The 23,218-nt window shown below is 39.9% G+C and overlaps 1 protein-coding gene across 6 annotated transcripts in view; it reads left to right on the top strand.

The window, feature by feature from the left end:
* ARMC4 (armadillo repeat containing 4) overlaps nt 1-23,218 on the top strand; it is a 189,425-nt gene that overhangs the window by 54,975 nt on the left and 111,232 nt on the right. For all 6 annotated transcript variants that reach the window (XM_029239710.1, XM_029239707.1, XM_029239708.1 and 3 more), the window contains 6 exons: nt 2,542-2,688; nt 3,088-3,297; nt 7,550-7,792; nt 8,143-8,253; nt 10,822-10,976; nt 11,992-12,234. In XM_029239710.1, the coding sequence (XP_029095543.1) occupies nt 2,542-2,688; nt 3,088-3,297; nt 7,550-7,792; nt 8,143-8,253; nt 10,822-10,976; nt 11,992-12,234 (1,109 nt within the window). The remainder of the gene's footprint in view (nt 1-2,541; nt 2,689-3,087; nt 3,298-7,549; nt 7,793-8,142; nt 8,254-10,821; nt 10,977-11,991; nt 12,235-23,218) is intronic.

Genomic DNA, 23,218 nt, shown 5'->3' with positions numbered 1-23,218 from the left:
TGGTATTTAAAGAATAGCAATTGGCTAACATTTGTGGCTCTGTACATTGAATATTTTGGCTCCCATCCGCTGGTATTCATTCTGAAAGATTTATAATCCTTTGGGGAGTGTGGTCAGTGACAAGAGTAGAAGTAAATCCTGAAATGTGGAAAAACTAACTTTCCCTCATAAAAAACTGTTCTAAAAAAATCCCTCAAGCCTATGAATATGTTTCCAGATTTTCAGAAAAAGCTGATGATTTACAGAAAAAAATAGTTTTTCTATAAGGATCTAACTTCTTAATGATAAATGTAAATTTTCCATCATTTGGCTTCAAAATTGGCCTAGAGATAATTCAGCAAAATACAGGGCCTTACCTTTCGGGCATCAGCTGCAGTTACATGACTTTTAAAAATGTATGTCGTCAGTTGTAGCGTCAGTAATGAAATAAAACTCAAAAGGTGGAAATAGTCTACAAGAGACAAATGAAAAGCACTTGAACTGGGAAGCAAAGCTTGTGCTGAGTGTCTAAGTAGAAAAGTGCTATCATCACAGAAACTAGAATGCAGGCATAGGGGTCAAGAAGGTCCCCCATCACGTGCGACCGAGAACGTCAGGACAGAACATCCCTGTCCAGGGAGTGGCCTGGGGGGCGGAAGTGCTTTTGGACGACTTCTCGCCTCCTGCTCGTGCTTGAGTCTGGAGTCACCGTCTCAAGAACCCTCTCGACCCGAGGCCCTCGGCTTCCATTTCAAACCTTTAATGTAGGAGCCCACCTCTGTTCCTGCAGGTGCCCCTGGAGGATCCTTCTGCCTCCTTTCTCCATTTAAATTCAGAAAAAGAGCCTTGTTTCCCTTATTTTCTTTGCTTTTCCTTTTTCTGTATTACTTTCCTTAATTAATTATGGTTAGCACTTAGATTCTTCCTTATAGTGTACAAAATATCTACCTTTTTCTAAGAGGTGCTGGCATGTGGGATCCTGTGTCTGACAGCAGTGACAGAGGGTGTATAGCGTTATGTTTTAAAACCCACTGTGGGGAAATTGGTGGTGTTGAAATTTCTCTTGATATCGAGAAAAAGATGCTAAAAGCTATAAGAACAAAACTTATTATTTTAAATGTAAGTAACAGAATTAAGGCTCTGGTCATTCTAAACTTAATCTTGAATATGGAGGACAGCCTAGAGTACCCAGAGGGAAAGTTAGAATGAAAGCAGAAATGGCGCTCGTAGCATTTTTAGAGAAGTGGAAGGAATGTTCTGGAAAGGAGTTAGTAAGAAGTCTGAGCCCAAGCGTTTCCTTCTTCACTTTCTGATGCTCACCCTCTACTGATCCCACTTTAGTTTCTTATGTTAAAAGAAACACATTGTGTTGAATTCACAAAGGATTGGCATGTGCGCATTTGTGTGATGTGAAGGAGGGGGTGGGTAGCTTGAAGATAATTTCCATTTTTTGTGCTAAGTCTGTCTACCTACATACACATGTATGTAATATATAGCAATATAAAGTAATGATTTGCAAATGATAAGAAATATAATTTGAAGGTGTCTTCCCTCAAAAAAGAGAGGTTTATTCGAGGCCATTGCTCCTATGCTTTGAGGTAGAAATCCAGGGCTGTCGTTTATGAACACCTTTTACAAAAATAGTTTATTCTTGGCTCCGTTAGAAATGTTGCTTCTGTGTCTTATGAACTGTGTTGGGGACTCTTACTTACCAGCCACTCTCAGCAGCAGTAGAAGCAATGTGTACTGTGCTCTGTTCTTCAGAGGTTTTCGAAGCGTCAATGATCAGTGGACATTGCTTAAGAATTCCTGCAGTGAATTCTGAGTTAATTTCCTGGCAGGCCTGATTCACCGATCAATCATTACAAATTTTTGAATCTCTTGGATTTTTTTAAAAAGCAATTCCCCACTGCTCTTCACTTGTGGCGATTAGCTAAACAGACACTGATTTGCATGTTGGTGGGCCAGTGTTTCGTTCACAACAGTGAAACTGTCTTTCTTCTCCTTCAGTCCACCCATCGGTAGGTCCCCGGGTTTAATGGAACTACCTCCTCTTTCTCAGCCCCACGCCCTCACTCCACTTACTCTCGGTCCCAGTGTGGACGGCTGTGCTGCTTCCCACGTGGCTTTGCTTTCCCCAGGTTTCCTCTGTCCCAGACTGTTCTGTGTACACGTGTAAGAATAATTTTCAGACATGGTTTGCGTTGCTGAGTACACAGTTCAGGATGCCTGTTACCTCCACATAAAACTCACGTTCCTCAGACCATCTCTCAGGGCTGGCCCCCGGCTCTATTTAATATCCTAATGCCACCTAATGTCGCAGCTGTTTAAAGCAGGCAGACCACCTTTCCGTGGTGACTCTCGGCTGCAGCAATATCTTATGACGCCCTGCGCAGCTTTCTTGGGCTTCAGCTCTGCATGATTCATTTAACAAATTATAATCCACTCAGAGAATTTAAAAGAATTGAACACACTTCCCGGCTCATGGATTCATCACCCTTTAGCAAATTTCCATGGGAGCGTGAGCTTATTTAACCTTCCTGTGGCCTTGCGTCTTTGCAGGGAGGAAATCAGACGGCTACAGTGATCGCATTGTGTTGCATGCAAGACTTCAACCTAGCGCAAGAGACCTGCCAGCTGGCGATCAGGGATGTTGGAGGCCTTGAAGTTTTAATAAATTTACTTGAGACAGATGAAGTCAAATGTAAGGTGAGTGGCTGGCTCACAGTGGACGAGGAGCCTCGTCCACGCCTTCACCTGCTTCTCTTCTCAGTGCTGGGCGTCTGCCCTTCCTGCTGCTTGTTTCTTGTCTTTATGATTACTGACAACCCGCTTCTGCTATTAGCTATTAGCTGCTCTTGTCAACTCTCTGCTTTTCTTCCTTCTCTTTTGGCTCTTTTCCATTAGCGTGTGCTTCTTAAATGATGAACGTTTGTTTACTTAATTGAAGGAAAATGCGGGGGGATATGTGTAACACCTGGGAATAGAAACTGTTGCCTTAAAAAACTTAATTGGGGAAGGATTTTAGGTAGCTTGGAAGTTTTAAAGAATATAGCACTGGTTATGCATTAAGCACCCATTCATCTATAACTTCTTCTTCTCGTTTAGATTGGTTCGTTAAAAATCCTGAAGGAAATCAGTCATAATCCTCAAATCAGACGTAATATTGTTGACCTTGGGGGCTTGCCAGTCATGGTTAATATTCTTGACTCTCCACATAAAAGCCTGAAATGTTTGGCAGCTGAGACAATTGCGAACGTCGCCAAGTTTAGGAGAGCCTGGCGGGCGGTGAGACGCCACGGGGGCATCACCAAACTGGTGAGTAAGTGCCACTCAGGGCAGCGGGCACCCCGCCGTCCTTCCCGGCTCCTCCCGGACATCAAATAACCACTGGGCGTGCTCTGGGAATCTTCTTTTTGTGTAACGTGTCCTTGAAAATTATTTTTGTGTATTTACATTGGCAAGTAGCCAAAAAACATGTTCAACCTCACTTTTCAAAGAAATACAAATTTAAACAAATAGAAGTAATTTTTACGTATCCCATAGGTAGGGATACATTCGTGTGTGTGGGCAGCGTCGGTAAGAGGGTGGTGACTTACTTCACTCAGTCTGAAACTATCAGAACATGGTTAATCGACTGTACTCCAGTATAAAATAAAAAGTTAAAAAAAAAAAAAAGAGAGGGTGGTGAGACCCTCTGCACTGGAACACTGTCTGGTAGCCCATGTCCTCTGCTGTGGTGACCTCACTAGGAGGAAGTGTCCTCCATGGAGACAGTCAGAGCTGCAGGCACTTACTCATCTCATTGCTACTTAGAGGAGTGACAACTGAGAACAGCATGTTTTACAGAATGAGGTTAGTAAACTAATATGCATCATATCCATGAGAAGCATCCACTGTCAGCTGTCAGTGTTGTGCTTTGGAAGTTTATATAGTAACACGGAATGTTTAATATTATATGAAATCATAACAGGATTAAAAACTGATGATACCCATGATCCCAACTTTTAAAGACCAGAGCTAACAAGTATAGAAAAATCACTTGAAATAAATACACAAAATTGTTCATCAGGGGTTTTCTCAGAAATGGCCACCAAATTTCCTTCCTACTTTTCTACATTTGCCAGTTTGTTGTGTATTACTTTTATATTCAGAAAAAATGATCATTTCAATAACTATCGCTGAAAGAAAAAAGTAGGCTCAGTGCCCCTGCCACAGCAGGAGGGATCTTTATGAAGTGCAGTATGGAAGTGCATTTGCATCCTCACTGGATCTTGAGTCGCTACCACGGCTTTTATCACGCTGGATTGTCACCACTTCCCTACTTCAAGTTCCTGAAGATGAGAGACGTGTCTTATTCATCTTAGCGTTATCCTCAGCACCTCGCCCAGGACCTCACACATACAAACAGTTAATAAATATCTGTCGAATTCATATGGATTTAATGTGAGTAAGTACACAGTGAAACACGTTCAGAAATTTACTGAAAGAGGTTCTGTGTGTTCACTGTATCCACTTGTAATCTGTAGAGCACTGTACCTTATAATCATTTGCCTCAAAAACAAGGTGGACTTATGGCTGGATAGATGGGTGAATAGATAGATAGCTATGTGATAAAGCAGACGTGGAAGAATGTTAATTATAGAATCCAGGTGGTGAGTATGTGGACGTTGCTGTATTCTTTCAGCCTTTGTGTGTGTTTGAGAATTTTCATAATAAAACGTTGGGGGGGAAAGTAGTTATTACCGTGATTATCATTGTTCTGCTTAAATAATGAAATCGTATGGTAGGCTGACATGGCTGTCCACCGAAACTACCCCATAAGAATGAAAGAACACTAACATACGTTTTTATGGACATCTTATGCGTCATGTTTAGGGCCTTGGAGTTTGGACAGTTACAGTCACGTAATCAAAATAATGACATACATTTTAATTTAATTTTAAATAATAGCAAAATTAGGAACAGGAAAGACCATTAATGGATAAACTTGAAATTGCTAGGTTGGGAACACATCTGACTTCTCAACCAGGATTGGGGATCCACTTTTGGTTGGGTACGTGCGTGGGGGGGGAGTATGTAGCACGCAGGCAAGAGTCCCCAATGAAGACTGGAAATGAGGGACATCACACAGTACAGAGATGAAGCCGTGGGCTGATTAAGGCCCCAGAGCAAGGGAACCAAGGGCAGGATCAGAGCAGGCAGGAGGGCACTGGCTACAGTGGGGTCTGGCACCTAGATGGCATTCAGGCTCTGGAGGGGCAGCTCGATAAGACTGGGCAGAAGGTGTGACGCCTGAGCAAGCAGGGAGAGTGCACCCAGGCCGGAAGCACTGCACGTCCAGGGCCGTCAGTCCCGAGGCCAGTTTACGTGCTCCTCTGTATGTAGAGCGTACTCGGTCCTTTCAGTGAAAACCATTTCAAATGCCTCTAGAGGTGTAGATCCACAGAACAAGGTGGTGGGAATACAAGTATAAATATAAATGTAAATAAATGTATGTCCCCGACCACAGTGATGTCACAGCCTCATGGTCATGGGGATGTGAGGGCAGTGGGGATATGGGCAAAAATATAAGCATAATGGTGAGTGTATTAGGTATTTCGAGGAAGTCAGTACTGGGAATAGTGGAGGAACTAAGAGGGGGTGATCAATCAACTCTACTTGGAGAAGGAGGGTCAGGAAACAAATGAACATAACGAAACACACACACACAGATACAGAGAACAGACTAGTGGTTACCACTCTGGGGAGAGTGGAGGGGGTGGGGACAGTACAGAGGATTAAAAGATACAAACTACTATGTATGAAATAAGCAACAAGGATATATTGTACGGCACAGGGAAATATAGATATTATTTTACAATAACTTTAAATGGAGTATAATCTATAGAATTATTGAATGTTGTACAGCTGGCACTAATATAATATTGTAAATCAACTAGACTTCAATGAAAAATTTAAAAACTTAAATGAATTAGTTAATTAACTAGGATAGAGAGAAAATTTTTTTAAATAATTGTTTTTTTAAAAAAAGAGAGGCTGGAGAGAGGAGATGTCACCTTTCTTGAGTCTTGAAAGGTGAGTAGGTATCTATCAGGCAGACACATCAGGCAAAAGCATTTAAGGAAGATGAAGCCACGTTGGTAAAGGCCCAGAGCTGGGAAACAACACTGAATGTTTGGAAACTAAGTGGTGTAACGTGGCCAGACCTCGGGTGAGGTGGGCTGAGTCATGAGAGACGAAGATTGAGGGCCATGGGCATCTCACGCAGCCTTGTCCAAGAGCTACGGAGTTTGGACTTTGTACAGATAACGAGGGAATAACTAGTACATAGACAGGTACTTTTAAACCGTCTTCCCCGTGTTCAAACCCATTGTCTTGCTGTCCTGGGCCCGGTAGTTACCTGGAAGCTGTGTAAATCGTCTCCCCCCCCCGCCCCGTCCTTGAGCCATAACTAATTAGACCATGAGTGTCCTCCTGATGCAAATCAGGGTCCTCTCTCCAGGAGTTTGGGGTTAGGAATCAGTGACTCAGTCCGGGCTTCTGCCTTCTAAACGGTGGCCGTGGTTCAGTGGGCAGTATCCATGGGATCTGGTCTCCGGTTACGCGTGGGATTAAGACAGCTCTGGGAAGCCTGGCTTCCCTTCTTCCCCGGCCACCCTGCTGTATGCATGTAAATTGCCTCTCCCTCAAGGGCTTCAGTGACTTTGGTTACTGCTGAGAAGAGAAAGGATCCTGGCTGCTGTGCATTTGGTTTAGTTGGTTTCGGCAGTGCAGGGGGAGGGCCATGTCCTCCAAAGAGGCCTCGTGGTTTTAAGAGCCTGGTTGGTTCGGGCCATTCAGCTCTCACTGGAAAGTTCTCCTGGCTTTAGGGAGCCTACTTTTCTGAGATACCAGGGATGAGGGTGTGCTTTACAAATCTTACTAATGTAAATGTTAGAGCTGTATTAAGAAAATACTCTCTTGGGGGGCTTAAATTCCTTGTGGGAGGGAAATGTAAAAGCTCCCAAGTCTGGAGGAAGGTGTTTCGAAGGTTCTGTCTGTTTCTTTGACTGCTGTGTGGTACGAAAGTTAATTTCTGAGAGGATTCCTACTTCTGAGGGAGGTGAGCTTGGTAGCAACCCTGCAGCGATTGCGGGGTGGGTTAAGTCTTTTTTTTTTGAAGCCAGGCTGGCCCTAGGTTCTTTTGCAAGCTGTGACAGCCAGATATTGGAAGTCCACCTCACACCCCAAATATATGCCAGTGACTGTAGGGCACTAACTCTCATCATTAAAGACTGGGACCTTTATAGGTCAAAATCTCCTATTAGGGTGGGTGCTCCCCTAACAATGTCATCTACAGCCTGGCAGCATTAACTTTTTTTTTTTTTTTTTACATCTTTATTGGAGTATAATTGCTTTACAATGGTGTGTTAGTTTCTGCTTTATAACAAAGTGAATCAGTTATATATACACATACGTATACCTCCTCCCTCTTGCGCCTCCCTCCCTCCCACCCTCCCTATCCCACCCCAGCGCTAAGTCTTATCTCGAAGATCCCCGCTTATGTTGTATTGATCTGTTCTCGTAGGTCGCTCTGCTTGACTGTAGGCAGCATGCCACAGAACCTGCGGAGCGGAGCCTGTACGAGGCCCACGATGGGGAGGTGGCCCGCTGCGGGGCACTGGCGCTGTGGAGCTGCAGCAAGAGCTATGCGAATAAAGAAGCTATTCGTAGAGCTGGGGGCATCCCTTTGTTGGCTCGGTTACTGAAGACTTCTCATGAAAACATGCTAATCCCGGTGGTGGGGACGTTGCAGGAATGTGCCTCAGAGGTATGCAGGCCAGCTCTGCTTCCCTTGCTCTCATTCACCTTGACTTTCTTTAGCGGAAACATAACTTTTAAGGTTAACATGACTGCTAAGGAATTTTTTTTAAGAAGTCACCCTTCTATTTGAAAGAGAAGATCAAACTAATGGAAAATTAATTACATTGATACCTGGATGGTATATTTTTGAAAATGTTGACTAAATTCTCTTATTGTTATAACGGTGTGTTAAACTTGGACTATGGTGTTTATTTACTAAGAAAGTTTTTTCAGTGTAGTTATTAATAAATGTGTGAATAGACACTTATATTTATGCATATTTATGCAATATATAACTATTAAAGTTTACTTTCCTAGGAAAACTACCGAGCTGCAATCAAAGCTGAAAGGATAATCGAAACCCTGGTAAAGAAGCTAAATAGTGAAAATAAGCTGCTGCAGAAGCACTGCGCCATGGCCATCTACCAGGTACGGCGGCGCTTCCTCACGGGGTTTAAGGTGCTGTTTCATGAGGTCCCATCCTCCGGGGATGGGGCTCAGGAATCTGCATTTTTAACAAGAACCCCCTAGGGACTTTCATGCACACACAGGTCTGAGAACCACTGTCCTGTGGTAATGGCAGATGCCTTTAAATGTCAGAGAGAAATCTGCTCCAGCATGTCTGATTACTTACAATTCTGTAAGACACTCACATGTCTCTGTCTGCTAAAATGATGTAACTTTGGTGTAAAATAGCCAGGTATGTACGTGGTGCTTCTATGTCGCCTTTCATATATCCTATTCAAACACAGCGGTCTCGGGAAATCAATCTCCCACCAAGACGAGATAGATGCATGAGTGTGTGTGTGTTGTGTGCCTATTCCTGTTTTATCTTTTTATTAATTTGCTGATTTTAATCTTCATTAACTTTTTGTGGGTTACAAGTTTCATAGTATACAAAAAAAGTAGATTAGAATGGTAAAGGGGAAGAAAAGATGGCTTTGACAAGTTCATACTTGGCTGGCTACTGGCAGCACCAGCTTCTGCCTAGTTAGAGTAGATCTCCTAGAAGAATGCATCTCCAAATGTGCAAAGTGAGAGAATGTGCCAGAAAGATGGAGTCAGAGAGGGGTTCGGGTCAGTCAGCAGAGGGTCGCATGAGTTCTCTGGGGCGGCCATAACTGTACACACTGGGTGGCCTAAACAACAGCAATCTGTTTCTTCACAGTTCTGGGAGCCGGAAGTCTGAGATCAGGTGCCAGCAGGGTTGGTTCCTTCTGAGGAATCTCTCCTTGGCTTGTAGATGGATGTCTTCATGTTCCCCTGTCATTCTCCCTCTGTCTTCACATGGTCCTTCCTCTGTGCCCTAATACCCTCTTCTTAGAAGGACACCAGGCGTTCTGGATTCGAGCCCACCACAGTGATCTCATTTAACCGTTATTACCTCTGTCACATTCTGACGCACAGGGGTGAGGACCTCAGCGTCTGAGTTTTGAGGGACATAGCTCACTCGTAACAGGGATATGTAATAGTCTTTTTTATTTTTAATTTTTATATAATTTTAACGGTTACTTTTCCATTTACAGTTATTACACAATATTGGCTGTCTTCCCCGTGTTGTACATACACCCCCGAGCCTGTCTCACACCCAGAAGTCTGTGCCTCCCACCCCCCCACCCCGTGGTGCCCCTCCCCTCTCCCCACTGTAAACCACTAGTGTGTTCTCTGTATCTGTGAGTCTGCTTCTTTTATGTTATATTCACTAGTTTGCTATAGTTTTTAGATTCCACATGTAAGCAATAGCATACAGTATTTATCTTTCTCTGACGTATTTCACTCAGTACGATGCCCTCCAAGTCCATCCATGTGCTGCAGGTGGCAGAATTGTGTTCTTTCTTATGGCTGAGTAGTATTCCATTACGTATTATATATACATGTACCACTTCTCCTATATCTATTCATCTATTGATGGACACTTAGGTTGTTTCCATTTCTTGGCAATTATAAATAGTGCTGCTGTGAACATTGGGATGCATGTATCTTTTTGAATTAGTATTTTTATTTTTGTTGGATAAATGCCCAGGAGTGGAAATGCTGGGTCATATGGTAGTTCTCCTTTTAGTTTATTGAGAAACCTCCGTACCGTTTTCCACAGTGGCTGCACCAATTTACGTTCCCACCAGCACCGTGCAAGAGTTCCCTTTGACTTGTATATATGCCTCATATGAGTATATTTTAAGGGTCAGTTAGAAATAGTGATTAATTTTTTAAAGTTGCACTTGAGCCAGAACTGAAAGTCACTAATAGCAGGTAAACGTGGCAGGTGCTGTGTGATGCATTGTGAAGAGGATTTCTCGTAGGGGCCCTCATGGATGATGCACGACATGCAGTTCATGGCCTTAGAGAACAACTGCACACAGAATAATATCAAACCTATGCTAAACTTGGCATCTTTTGGCTCTGTAAACTGGGAAGGATCATGTGTTGGGAACATCTGTGCAGCCTGTATTTATTTCAAAGGTTGACACAAGCATGTGAACCTCAGATAAACATGTCTGAATAACATATCAGTTGCTGTTGATATAACCCACTGCTCTGGGCATAGAAACTCTGTTGGGGAAATTCCTCACTTCTTAGATTTTGGGGGTCATTAAAGATCTGACGGAATCCCCATCACTCATCTATCTACTATGTTTTCCCAAGGCTCTGGGTTACAGCACTGCAGAAATCCTCCATCCATGCATGTGGTGTTCTAGGTTCCTTGCCAACCTCTGCGTCTGTCTTGGTAGAGGCCCAGGCTACCCCAGAACTGGCTTGGGAGGATTGCCAAGTATGTAGAAACCTCTAGACATTGCCAAAACCCCGTAAAGGAAGAGCGGTCCTGTCAGACAGCTGCCAGTATAGAGACAAGAGTTGTATTTTACTTGAAGCCTCCTTCAGGAAATGCTACTCTCTGAAAAGAGGCCTCCCAGCTACTAGAATGGCAGCCTCTTTAGCAGTCACTGAAAGCTTGATACGCCTTGATCAACGCCAGCGCCTGATTTGGCTTTTGTGTAGTGTGCCGAAGATGAGGAAACCCGCGAGCTGGTTAGGCTGCATGGAGGACTCAGAGCCCTGGCTTCTCTCCTCAGTAACGCTGACAATAAGGAACGGCTGGCCGCGGTCACAGGGGCCACATGGAAATGTTCCACCAGCAAAGAGAATGTGACCAAGTAAGTGGAGGCGTCCAATGTTCCGTATTAAAATATGGCCATCAAAACACATCCTTCTGTTTTCACGCTATTTTATATAAAGGGTTGATTCTAATGCTACTCCTGTAGTTTTCAAAGCTGTACATTTTGGACTAAGTTGGCAGAATTAAGGGATTCTTCCCATCCCACCATCCGACAATGGTTTTTGTGCCTCAGTAGGAGAAAGGGGGTGCTGACATAAGCTCCCTGTGCCAATGGACTCTTTTGCATGTGGGCAGCCATGTAAATGAGAAGTATCCCTGATATTTCCTGCAGAGACCTATCAAGGTGAGGGAATGAATTTCCCACAGAATCTTTAGAAATGGAAGTGGTTTTATTCTTTTTCTTTTGCTAAAGATAAATGAGTCAGCTAAATGCCAGCTAACCATGTTAGTCTTAAAGCGTGGTCATTTTCAAAAACGATTTCATTGAATTTTAAAGTATTTGTAAACTTTATGACCATTTGATTGATTTTAATCTTTGAATTTATCTTTTTGTATATTTTTAGAGTTTACACACTCTGTGATGGGTGTTCTGGGGCAACTCTTTCCCGTTTCAGGGTGGTGACTTTCTTTAACAAGAAATTCACATGTTCTGTTTAACACACACGAAGGTTTATTTTGCTTTGTTCGTGTAAAGTAATTCCTGTAACCTGAGGGAAAACCCTTAGCACAGTGGGGTTGTCGGCGCCCAGATTTGGAAGCAGCTGTAGTGCCTTACGGGCTGTACAGTTCAGCACTTAAGGGCACAGAAGGCCAGTTGTGGAGGTCGACTTCACTGTTTACCAAGCCTCACATTAGCCTTTTGACAGCGGGGTTGTAACAGCATCCATACCACAGGGTGGCCGTAAAGATGGAATGAGCATACGGTCGGCATTTAGTAAATTTTAGCTATCAGTACTATCACTAACATTATTATCAGCTAACTTTATCCCCAAAATAATACTGTTCACCTCTTTTCCTCCCTTCCCACCCTCTTTGGCTTGCGGTGAACTTAGATTTCGGGAATACAAAGCCATTGAAGCCTTGGTGGGACTTTTAACGGACCAGCCGGAAGAAGTGCTCGTGAATGTAGTTGGTGCGTTGGGAGAGTGTTGCCGAGAGCCTGAGGGCAGAGTCACCGTCCGCAAACGTGGTGGCGTCCAGCCACTCGTGGACCTCCTCGTGGGAACAAACCGAGCTCTACTTGTCAATGTCACAAAAGCGATCGGTGCTTGTGCAGTAGAGCCCGAGAGTATGACGTAAGTGGCCCTGAAGGCTTTTATTTGGGAGAGTTAGGGGAACATTGGAGAGTACGGAATGGTGTCATCTCTTGGAACTGGTGTGCACAAGTGACGGAAAAGTGAAATGTGCCCACATAGAAATAACACGGCGTGACCAAATCATGAATTACGGAGGCACATTGTTCCCTCGGATGAGCTGGAGGGTTTTGATTAAAATAGCCAGTAATCAATCAAAACAGTGGGGGAATTATCATTAGGGGAATCATCTATACTTTATAGATATTGATAACGATAATATAACAATACAACTGACAAAAAGAGAAGGGTGGATGAGTAGGTGTGCAAATTCTATCTTGCAATAAATAAATCAATAGATAGTATTTAAAACATAATTTTATCTATCTGTCCATCCATCCATCCATCCATTTATCTATATCTATCTCTTTCTTTTTTAAAACATATTTATCCATTTATTTTGGCTGCTCTGGGTCTTCGTTGTGGTACACGGGGTCTCTGTTGCAGCGTGTGAGACTTTTAGTTGCAGCACATGGGCTTCTTAGTTGCAGCATGCATGAGGGATCTAGTTCCCTGACCAGGGATCGAACCTGGGCCCCCTGCATTGGGAGCGTGGAGTCTTACCCACTGCGCCACCAGGGAAGTCCCATTTATCGATCTCTCTTACCTATCCATACATCCTTTTATCTAGCTGTAGGCATAAAGAGATAGCTGGAATAATTTATATTAGCTGTTAACAATTATTATTTCTGGATGGTAGGATTTGGGATATTTTCTACTTTCTTTTTTATATTTTCTATACAATTTGTATGATGAATATGTATCATCTTTAAAAAAATTAAAGTTCTTGTTTAGTACCTTGCACAATATCGTTTTATTCTGAACAGTAGTGTATAATGGTTAAGAGTATAGATTCTGGAACCATTGCCTGGAATGCCAGTCTCACCACTTACCAACTATGTTTCCTTCAGGAAGTCATTAAACTACTTGGTGCCTTGGCTACCAAATATATAAAATGCAGACAGTCATGGTACCAATCTCACTGAATTGTTGTAATGATTGAGTGAATTAATATATGTAAAATGCTTGATACATGATAGTGCTAGGTAAATGTTGGCTAGTATCGTTCACATAGCAATAGCTTTAATGAACAACAATTTAAACCAATAATGCATAAATACAAAAAAAAGTCAAAGGGTCCAGTATCTGTACTCATCTATAGATGAGTCCATTCTGTGTTTCTCGCTTTTTTAAAATAATTAATTAATTTTTGGCTGTGTTGGGTCTTTTTTGCTGCACACGGGCTTTCTCTAGTTGCAGTGAGCAGGGGCTACTCTTCATTGCAGTGCGTGGGCTTCTCATTGCAGTGGCTTCTCTTGTTGCGGAACACAGGCTCTAGGCACACGAGCTTCAGTAGTTGTGGCACATGGGCTCAGTAGTTGTGGCTCATGAGCTCTAGAGCGCAGGCTCAGTAGTTGTGGCACACGGGCTTAGTTGCTCTGCGGCATGTGGGATCTTCCCAGACCAGGGCTCGAACCCGTGTCCCCTGCATTGGCGGGCGGATTCTTAACCACTGCGCCACCAGGGAAGTCCCCTGTGTTTCTCTTATATCAGATTACTCATGTTATTTAACTTGCTATAAATCGAGAACAAGAGGACCCTAAATGGGGTCCTCTCGGCTGCAGTCAAGGAGCTTTGACGGTGTGGCATAGGCATGTCAATAGGCAATTATAATTCAGGCCTTTGTGCATCATGCTAAGTTTGAATTTTGCTTTAAAGTCAATTGAAGGTTTTTAAAGGGTTTTAAGTATAACCTGAAACAGAGAAGCTTGTTTAGGAGATCACTGCCGGCCAGAGGTGAAGGTGGTTTAAACTAAGCCTGTGGAATATATTATACTAAAGAACAAAAAAAATGACAGAGTAGAGAGAAATAAAGGGAGAGAATGGATAAGACCAGGTGAGTGAATGAACATGAGTTGTGAAGAAGAGGGGGGAGTCATGAGGGATATTTAGCTTTCTGACTTGGGTGGCTAGATGGATAATTGTAGCACTTGCTGTTATAGGGAAGATAGCTGGAGGACTGGTGGGGGCAGAATGAACTTCACTAGGGGAGAAACAAAGTCAGTTTGTCCGTAGTGATATATTCATTGTCTAACCCAGTCCCAGGCTCAGGGTAGGCACTCAGCAAAAAGTTATTGTACACTAAATGAATGACGAGTTCAGTTACGTTGGGTACACATTGAGGTTCTCATGGGACGTCTCTCTGGTGATGGCAACTAGCCAATTGGATATTCATTCATGTCTAAAGCTTAGGATAGAATGTGGGCTGGGCATATAGCATTATGAGTATTTGGTAACTTAAGTGATGAGTGTATGTGAGATTGTGAGGAAGAGAAAGAAAGGGAAACGAGAAGGACAAAAACAGAGTTCTGTTGCATCCAATCTTTGAAGGAGAATGAATGGACCAGAGAAGAGGTGCCTATAAAGAAACGCAGAAGGGACAGCCAGAGTTGTGAGGGAAGCCAGAAGAGTGAGTTACTGAAGAAACAAAGGGAAGAGAGTGTTTAAGGAGAGAAAGTGATCAAAAGTGTCAAATTCTATGACAAAGCCTCATAAGATAAACTGTTCCTTCTTGTGTGACACGGAGGTTGATGAATCCTTTTGTGCTTGTGTGAATATGGTTTTCCCACAGATGGTTTTAGAAACACACAAAGTCAGTTTTAGAAAACAGTGTTTTGAGGTTGGTAAGAACCCAAACAGCATTACATCTGGCATCATATATCAGACATGGCTCTTATTGCTAGATTTGCAGGATTTCTTGAGTCTTCAAGCTCTAAGTTAAATGGTAAGGAAATGAGAAATAACTTTGCCTTGTGTAGGGCTTAAGTAATTCATAGGTTAGGAACTCGTTTTAATGATAAGCAGTCTTATGTTTTAATGATATGTCTGTGGCTGTGGCTAAAACGTAGGTGGCACGTGAGGATGAACGTACATACTCAGAGCAGAGTTTTATTAACTCTGTGTGCTAGTATGCACAGTTTTCTTCCCGTATCTATTTCTCAGTAAGAATAAGAACCATTGTAATAATAACAGTTTGGCTACTGAGTCAAAAATGATTTTTAAGACAACAATGATTTCATAAAACTCTACTGACTTTTCTCAGTACATCGGAATACTGCTTTTAAAGACTCAGTATAAACAGTTTCATATTAATTATACCCTTCCTGAGGAACTAACATGGAGCAACAGGTATCCCAACGTAGTAGGTTCATGAAAAAGTAGATTTATTCATGCTGAATTTTCTTTTCTTGTTGACTTTTTAACGTCTATTTGATACGTACAGAATTCATCTGGAGGTAATTTGGCCTTCAGGTATATAAAAATCACATCAACATTGCAAAAAACAGTTAACGCTTGTGTTTTGAGGAGTGTAACTTTCTCATAAAATACTATAACATTTCAAACAATTAAAAAGTATTCATGCTGAAAACTTAAATATCTAAAATTTCTTTTCCACACCTCAGGATCTTTACTTTCTTTTAAACTTTTTTTAATTGAAGCATAGTTGATTTACAATGTTGTGTTAGTTTCAGGTGTACAGCAAAGTGATTCATATATGTATATTCTTTTTCAGATTCTTTTCCCATATAGGTTATTACAAAATATCGAGTATAGTTCCCTGTGCTATACAGTAGGTCCTTGCTGATGATCTATTTTTATATATAGTAGTGTGTATATGTTAATCCCAAACTCCTAATTTATCCCTCCCCTCCTTTCCCCTTTGGTAATCACAAGTTTGTTTTCTATGTCTGTGAGACTGTTTCTGTTTTATAAATGTAAGTTCATTTGTATCATTTTTTTAGATTCCACATATAAGCAATATCATATGATATTTGTCTTTCTCTGTCTGACTCACTTCACTCAGTATGACAATGTCTGGGTCCATCCATGTTGCCTCAAATGGCATTATTTCATTCTTTTTTATGGCTGAGTAGCATTCCATCGTATACATGTGCCACATCTTCTTTATCTATTCATCCATTGATGGATATTTAGGTTGCTTCCATGTCCTGGCTATTGTAAATAGTGCTACTATGAACATAGGGGTGCATGTATCTTTTCGAATTAGAGTTTTCTCTGGGTGTATACCCAGGAGTGGAATTGCTGGACCATATGCTAACTCTATTTTTAGTTTTTTAAGGAACCTCCATCCTGTTCTCCACAGTGGCTGCACCAATTTACATTCCCACCAACTTAACTTTTATTTTGAAATAGCGTAAGACTTACAGAAAAGTTGCAAAAGTATAGAGTGCACGGTACAGAGTTCCCATATACCCTTCACCCAGCTTCCCTTAACATCCTACATAACCATGGTGAAATTATAGAAACTTTTCATTTGTTGAAGTCTAGTTTTTTTAATTTGAAGATTGTTGTATGTGGATTTCGTGCAGTTTTGTTCAGTTCATTCCTAAGTATTTAATCTTCCTTGTTGGTGGTGTAAATGGTTTTTTACTGCCATTATGTGCTTCAGTTGATTGTCTCTATGACCACTATTGAATTTTGTGTATTAATTCTCTATGCTGCTACCTAATGGAATTCTCTTATTGTTTGAGTTCACTTTATTGTTGATTCTCTAGCACAATTGTTGACGTACTACAGCACATGGGCCAAATCCTGTTTTTGTAAATAAAGTTTTATTGGAACATACTCACACTCATTGATTTATATATTGTCTTTGGTGGCTTCTGTGTTACAATGACAGAGTTGATAGTTGCTACAGAGACCAAATAACCCACAAAGACATACTTACTACCTGGCCTTTACAAAAAAAATTGCTGAACCCTGCTCCAGGATATTCCCAAGAAAGCTTTATTTCTTCTTTATAAATTCTTATTCTTTAGATTGATTTCTCTTGTCTAATTTCATTAGCTAATTCCCTACTGCAGTGTTAAATAGTAATGGAGATAGCTTCTTTGCCTTGTTCCTGACTTTAGCAGAAATGCCTCTAGTGGTGTTCTATTATGTAAAATAATGTCTTGAGGACTAAAGTATATATGTTTTATCATATTTAAAAAAATCTCTCAATTTCTATTTTTAAAGAGTGTTTTTAAAATCAGGAATGGGGGCTTCCCTGGTGGCGCAGTGGTTGAGAGTCTGCCTGCTGATGCAGGGGACACGGGTTCGTGCCCCGGTCCGGGAAGATCCCACGTGCCGCGGAGCGGCTGGGCCCGTGAGCCATGGCCGCTGAGCCTGCGCGTCCGGAGCCTGTGCTCCGCAACGGGAGAGGCCACGATAGTGAGAGGCCCACGTACTGCATTAAAAAAAAAAAAAAAAAAATCAGAAATAGGCATTGAATTTTGTCAAATCCCTCTTTAAGCATTTATGGAGATTATGCTCCGAATACTCCATTATGATTTTTTCCCTTATATCTATCAATATATTGAATAATATTAATGGGTTCCCAAACACTGGACCAACCGTGCATTCTGGGAACAAGTTTCACTTGGTTATGATGTACTATTTTCTTAATGTGGTGTAGGATTCTGTTTGCTAATCTTACTTAGTATTTTTATAATGATATCCTTGAATTATATTGGTCTGTGGTTTTCTTTTCCTTCCTTTCTTTTTTTTTTTACAACTATCTTTATCAAATTTAGGCATCAATGTTATACCTGCTTCACAAAAGGAATTAGGAAGTTTTCTTTCATTTCAATACTCTGGAATAATTTATTGAGCAATGGGACCATCTAGGCTTTAAAGTTTTGATAGAATTATACTGTGCAGTCATTTGGACCTACTGTGTGTGTGTGTTCTTTACTGGTTTTCTCTAGTTCTATGAAATCTAATCTATGCATTGGGGTCAATTTTGGCAATCTGCATTTCCTTATAAAATGATCAATTTCATTTAGATCATCAAATTTATTTAAACAGTGTCTTATGATTTTTAAATTTTGTCTCATTTCAGTGGTTGTTTTCCGCTTGTCATTTTATATTTGTGTATGTGAGCTTTCTCCTGTTTTTTCCATGATCGTTATCTAGTATAGTTTCTCTATTTTGATTTTTTTCTGAAAAAATTTTATTAATTAGATATACTGTTCTTTTATTCTCTACCTCATAAATTTCTTTTATATTTATTCCATGTTGCCTTTTTTGGGTTTATTTTGTAACTATTTTTCTAATTTATTTGAACTGAGAAGATACTTATTTTTATTCTTTTTTTTACTTTCTTTTTTTGGCTGTGCCATGCAGCTTGTGGGATCCTAATTCCCCGACCAGGGATCGAACTCGGGGCCCCTGCAGTGGAAGCATGGAGTCCTAACCACTGGACTGCCCGGGAATTCCCTCTTTTTTTAATAATAAAAATATTTTGTCCTATGAGTTTTTCTTTGACACTTCTTTAAATGTCCCTTGTACATTCTGATATGTAGTGATTTCATTATCATTATTTTTAGGAAGTTCTTTAATTTCAGTTTATATTTTCCCTTTAGGCCAGGTGTTGTTTAATAGAATTTTTTTTTAATTCCACAAAGAGGAACCTTTTTATTTTTTGTTTTTGTTAGATATTTCTTACTATGTTGCAGTTTAGTCAGTGTTTTATTTCCACTTTTTATGGAACTCACTGGTGTTTTCTTTATGACTCAATATAAGATGAATTTTTACAAAGCATCTATAGGTGCTTGGGGTGAAGATGTATCCTCTTTCAAAAGAGTGTAGAGTTTGATGTATATATATATATATATATTTAAAATAAATTTCTTTCTTTTTTTGGCTGTGTTTGGTCTTCGTTGCTACACGTGGGCTTTCTCTAGTTGTGGCGAGGGGGGGCTACTCTTCATTGCGGTGCGTGGCCTTCTCATTGCAGTGGCTTCTCTTGTTGTGGAGCACAGGCTCTAGGCATGAGGGCTTCAGTAGCTGTGGCACGTGGGTTCAGTAGTTGTGGCTCGTGGGCTCTAGAGCGCAGGCTCAGTAGTTGTGGCACACGGGCTTAGTTGCTCCATGGCATGTGGGATCTTTCCGGACCAGGGCTTGAACCCGTGTCAGCTGCACTGGCAGGTGGATTCTTAACCACTGTGCCACCAGGGAAGTCCTGATGTGTATTCTTAAGATCTATTTTATTAAGTTATGTAAGCCTTCTATCTCTACTTATTATTTTTCATGCATTTGATCTGTCTCATACTGAAAATGGTGTATTAAAATTATTAGTGTGCTTCTACCTATGTCTTCTTACAACTCATGTAGTTTTTGCTTCTTAAAGGCAGGCAGTATATTATTTGGTGCATAAATGTTTCTAATCATCGTGAATTGTGGATTTTAATTTTTCAAGAGCTCTTCTTTGTCATGTTTAATGAGTTTTGGCTTGATATTTCTACTTTGTTATAAGGATCTTTACCCCTGCTTTCATAGTTTTTCCATTTTCCTGGAATATCTTGGTCTACCTTTTATCTTTAGTCTTCGTTGAACCACTTTCTTTTAGGTGTGCCCTTTCATACAGTATATAGATGGGTCTTGCTTTGTATGCCAAGCTAAAAATATTTTTAATAAGTGAGCTAAACCCATTCACACTCATTGATATTTGGTCTCAACAATGTCATAATATTTTATACTTATTCATATTCTTTTATATTTGCTCTTCTCTGTAAGATTTGTAATCTTTGCTCTTTAATTTTTTTTTGGTGTTTTTTAGAAAAGTTTGCATTTTTGTTTCATTCTAGTCACTGTCTTTGTACCTGTACATTTTTCTAATGCTTGCTTTCTCCTTTCTGTTATGTAGTTATTTGCTATTTAGTTTCTCAGCTCTTGCTGGTATCTTTTAATTCCCACCCATTGTCTATATAGTAATCAATGGGCTTATTTCACTTTTCTCTTTTCCTCTTCCTTATCCTCTCCACTTTAAAGTGCATTGTTTCTACTTTGTCATAACATGTAAAATTGGAACATTATTATTCTACCCTTGACCCTGCCCCTGTTTTAATCTAGACCAGCAAACATATATACACATATACTTATTACCAGTTTTTGCTGCAGTTTTACAGTCAGAGTTTAATTTTTGGAGCTCATCCCCTAGTAGAATCTTCAAAAAGGGCTCATGGGTACAGAATTCCCTACGTTTTTATATGTTTAAAGTACCTTTCTTTTTTTCAGCTTTATATAGGTATAATTGACAGATTTAAACATCATGTATATTTAAGGTGTATGACATGGTGTTCTGATATAAGTATACTTTGTGGGATGATTACAACAACCAAGCTAATTAACCTCATCTCACAAAGATACTTTTTTTTTTGGTGTATGGCAAGAACACTTAAAAGCTGCTCTGTTAGCAAATTTCAAGTATACAATACATTATTATTAATACAGTTACCATGCTGGGCACTAGGTCTCTAAAGCTTATCCATCTTATAACTGAAACTTCGTACCCTTTGACCAGCATCTCCCCATCTCCTCCACTCCCAGCCCCTTCACCATTCGAATCACTGTTTCTCTAAGTTCAACTGTTTTAGACTCTACCTGTAAGTGATTTCACGCAATATTTGACTTTCTGTGTCTGGCTTATTTCATTTAGCATGATGTCTTTCAAGTTCACCCATGTACAAATGGCAGGATTTCTTTCTGTTTTAAGGCTGAATAATATTTCATTGTATAAATATACCACAACTTCTTTATCCATTCATCTGTCAGTGGACACTTAGGTTGTTTCCATATCTTGGCTATTGTAAATAATTCTATAATAAACATAAGAGCACAGATATCTTCTCTAGCTACTGAATTCAGTTCCTTTGGATATATACCCATAAAAATGGGATTACTATATCAAATGATGGTTATATTTTCAATTTTTTGAGGAACCTCCATACTGTTTTCCATAATGACTATACCAATTTACATTCCCACCAACAGTGTGCAAGGATTTCCTTTTCTCCACTTCTTGCCAATATTTTTAATCTCTTGCCTTTTCAATAACAGCCTTTCCAATGAGGAGTGAGGCAATATCTCACTGTAGTTTTGATTTGGATTTCCCTGATGATTTGTGCTGTTGAGCAATTTTTCATATACCTGTTGGCCATTTGCATGTCTTCTTTGGAGAAATGTCTGTTCAGTTCCTTTGCCCATTTTTAAATTGAGTTATTTATTTATTTTTTTTGCCATTGAGTTGTATGAATTCCTTATGTATTTTGAATATTAACTTCATATCAAATGTATGGCTTGCATATATTTTCTCCTGTTCCATAGCTTGCCTTTTCATTTTGTTGATTGTTTCTTTTGCTGTGCAGAAACACATGTTTATGTCTAGTGAAGCTATTTTCCTATAAATACTCAGAGGACAGCTTTGCTAGATATAAAATTCTTGGTTCCCACTTTCTTTCTTGAATTAAAAAAATTCTGCTCCATTGTTGTCTTACTTCATACCTTTTTTGGGAAAATTCTGATGTTAGTCGAATTCATGTTTCTTTGTGAGTTATTTGATCTTTTCATTTGGAGGGCATGAGAACTTTTTCTTTACCTTTATAATCTAATACTTTTACTAGGTTTATCTTAGAGTTGATTGCTAACCATTTGGTTAACCTGAAATATAGCTAATACAGGAAAATCAGGATAAATGCTTTTCTTTTCCTTTTGAAAAAGTCAAATTTCAGATACATGAGTTGTCAGGAACCCTAGCAAATGCCAATAGTGATAATAAGGGCTGTTTTTCAGACTTTTTAGGAACTTGTAGATCCTCATGATTTATTTGTCTCTCCTGTGCCTTTAATACAAAATTCCCGGCATACATGATTCAAAACATGCTAAAATTCTAGTGTCCTAAGTTTTTCTTTGCTTCAGAATAACCTTAAACCTAAAGGTCAGCTTTCAAATATAAGTGCCTGACTACAAAAGAATTAATTTTCATGTTCTTTAGAAAATAATCAAGAAAAAATGTTTCTATTAATATTCTGTAAATGCCCAAGATTCTAAGAAGTTTTACATGACAGTTAAATAATATACTAATTTCCTACAATTTATCCTGTAAAATATTTTCCTTCCACACATTGTAAAACAAACATTTGCTGAACTGATTGTTACATAGTCCAGTGTTACGTGATCATGTAATGAAAGACTCTTTTATGAAACATATACACAAGGATAGAATTAAAACTTACCATGGAATCTGTAACTCTAAATTTCCTGTCTTCTGTGGTTTAAACATAATTATGTTGCATTTACATAGTTGTTGTTTTTTTTAACATTGGGTTTATTTGTTCTTTTTAAAAGGGGGGAAAAAATAAAGCTATGCTTGTTTGCATACAAAAGAGATTTAATCTCTTTGTGGCTGCCCAGAAATTTCATTTACCACGAAACCAGTCCTTGTGACATTTTAGGGTTTATGTAAGATATAAAATAGAATATATGTTTTATATGTTTGTATCAATAAGAACATTTTTCCTTCTGTTATTTGTTTTTCATCTGTATACTTTTAAAAGCATATGGATTTAACTGAGATACTGAAATGCCAAATGAAAATTAATTATGTGAATAATTTAATCTTCTGAATCTTAGTTTTCTCATTTTAAAGCAAGCTCTGGGGATGTTTAATTTGAGGATTATTTGGATTTTATTTATCCACATTATATATCTCATCCATCCAGGTGTGATGTGTGCTTAGCTCCATAGCTGAACAAATTGGCTTTTCAGTAACATTTCCTGTGTGTGACAGTAAGTGTGTGTGTGAGAGTGTGTGTGTGAGTGTGTGTGTGTTTATTGTGTGTGTGTGTGTGTTTATAGTGTGTGAGAGTGTGTGTGTTTATAGTGTGTGTGTATTTATAGTGTGTGTGTGTTTATAGTGTGTCTTTATAGTGTGTGAGTGTGTGTGTGTTTATAGTGTGTGTGAGAGTGTGTGTGTGTTTATAGTATGTGGGAGTGTGTGTGTGTTTATAGTGTGTGTGAGTGTGTGTGTGTTTATAGTGTGTGAGAGTGTGTTTATAGTGTGTGTGAGTGTGTTTATAGTGTG

This window comes from Monodon monoceros, unplaced genomic scaffold (assembly GCF_005190385.1).
Source record: "Monodon monoceros isolate NGI ecotype Baffin Bay Population unplaced genomic scaffold, NGI_Narwhal_1 Super_Scaffold_21, whole genome shotgun sequence".
Lineage (NCBI taxonomy): Eukaryota > Metazoa > Chordata > Mammalia > Artiodactyla > Monodontidae > Monodon > Monodon monoceros.
The sequence above is the reverse complement of the archived record's forward strand: the minus strand, read 5'-3'. Positions and strand labels throughout refer to the sequence as shown.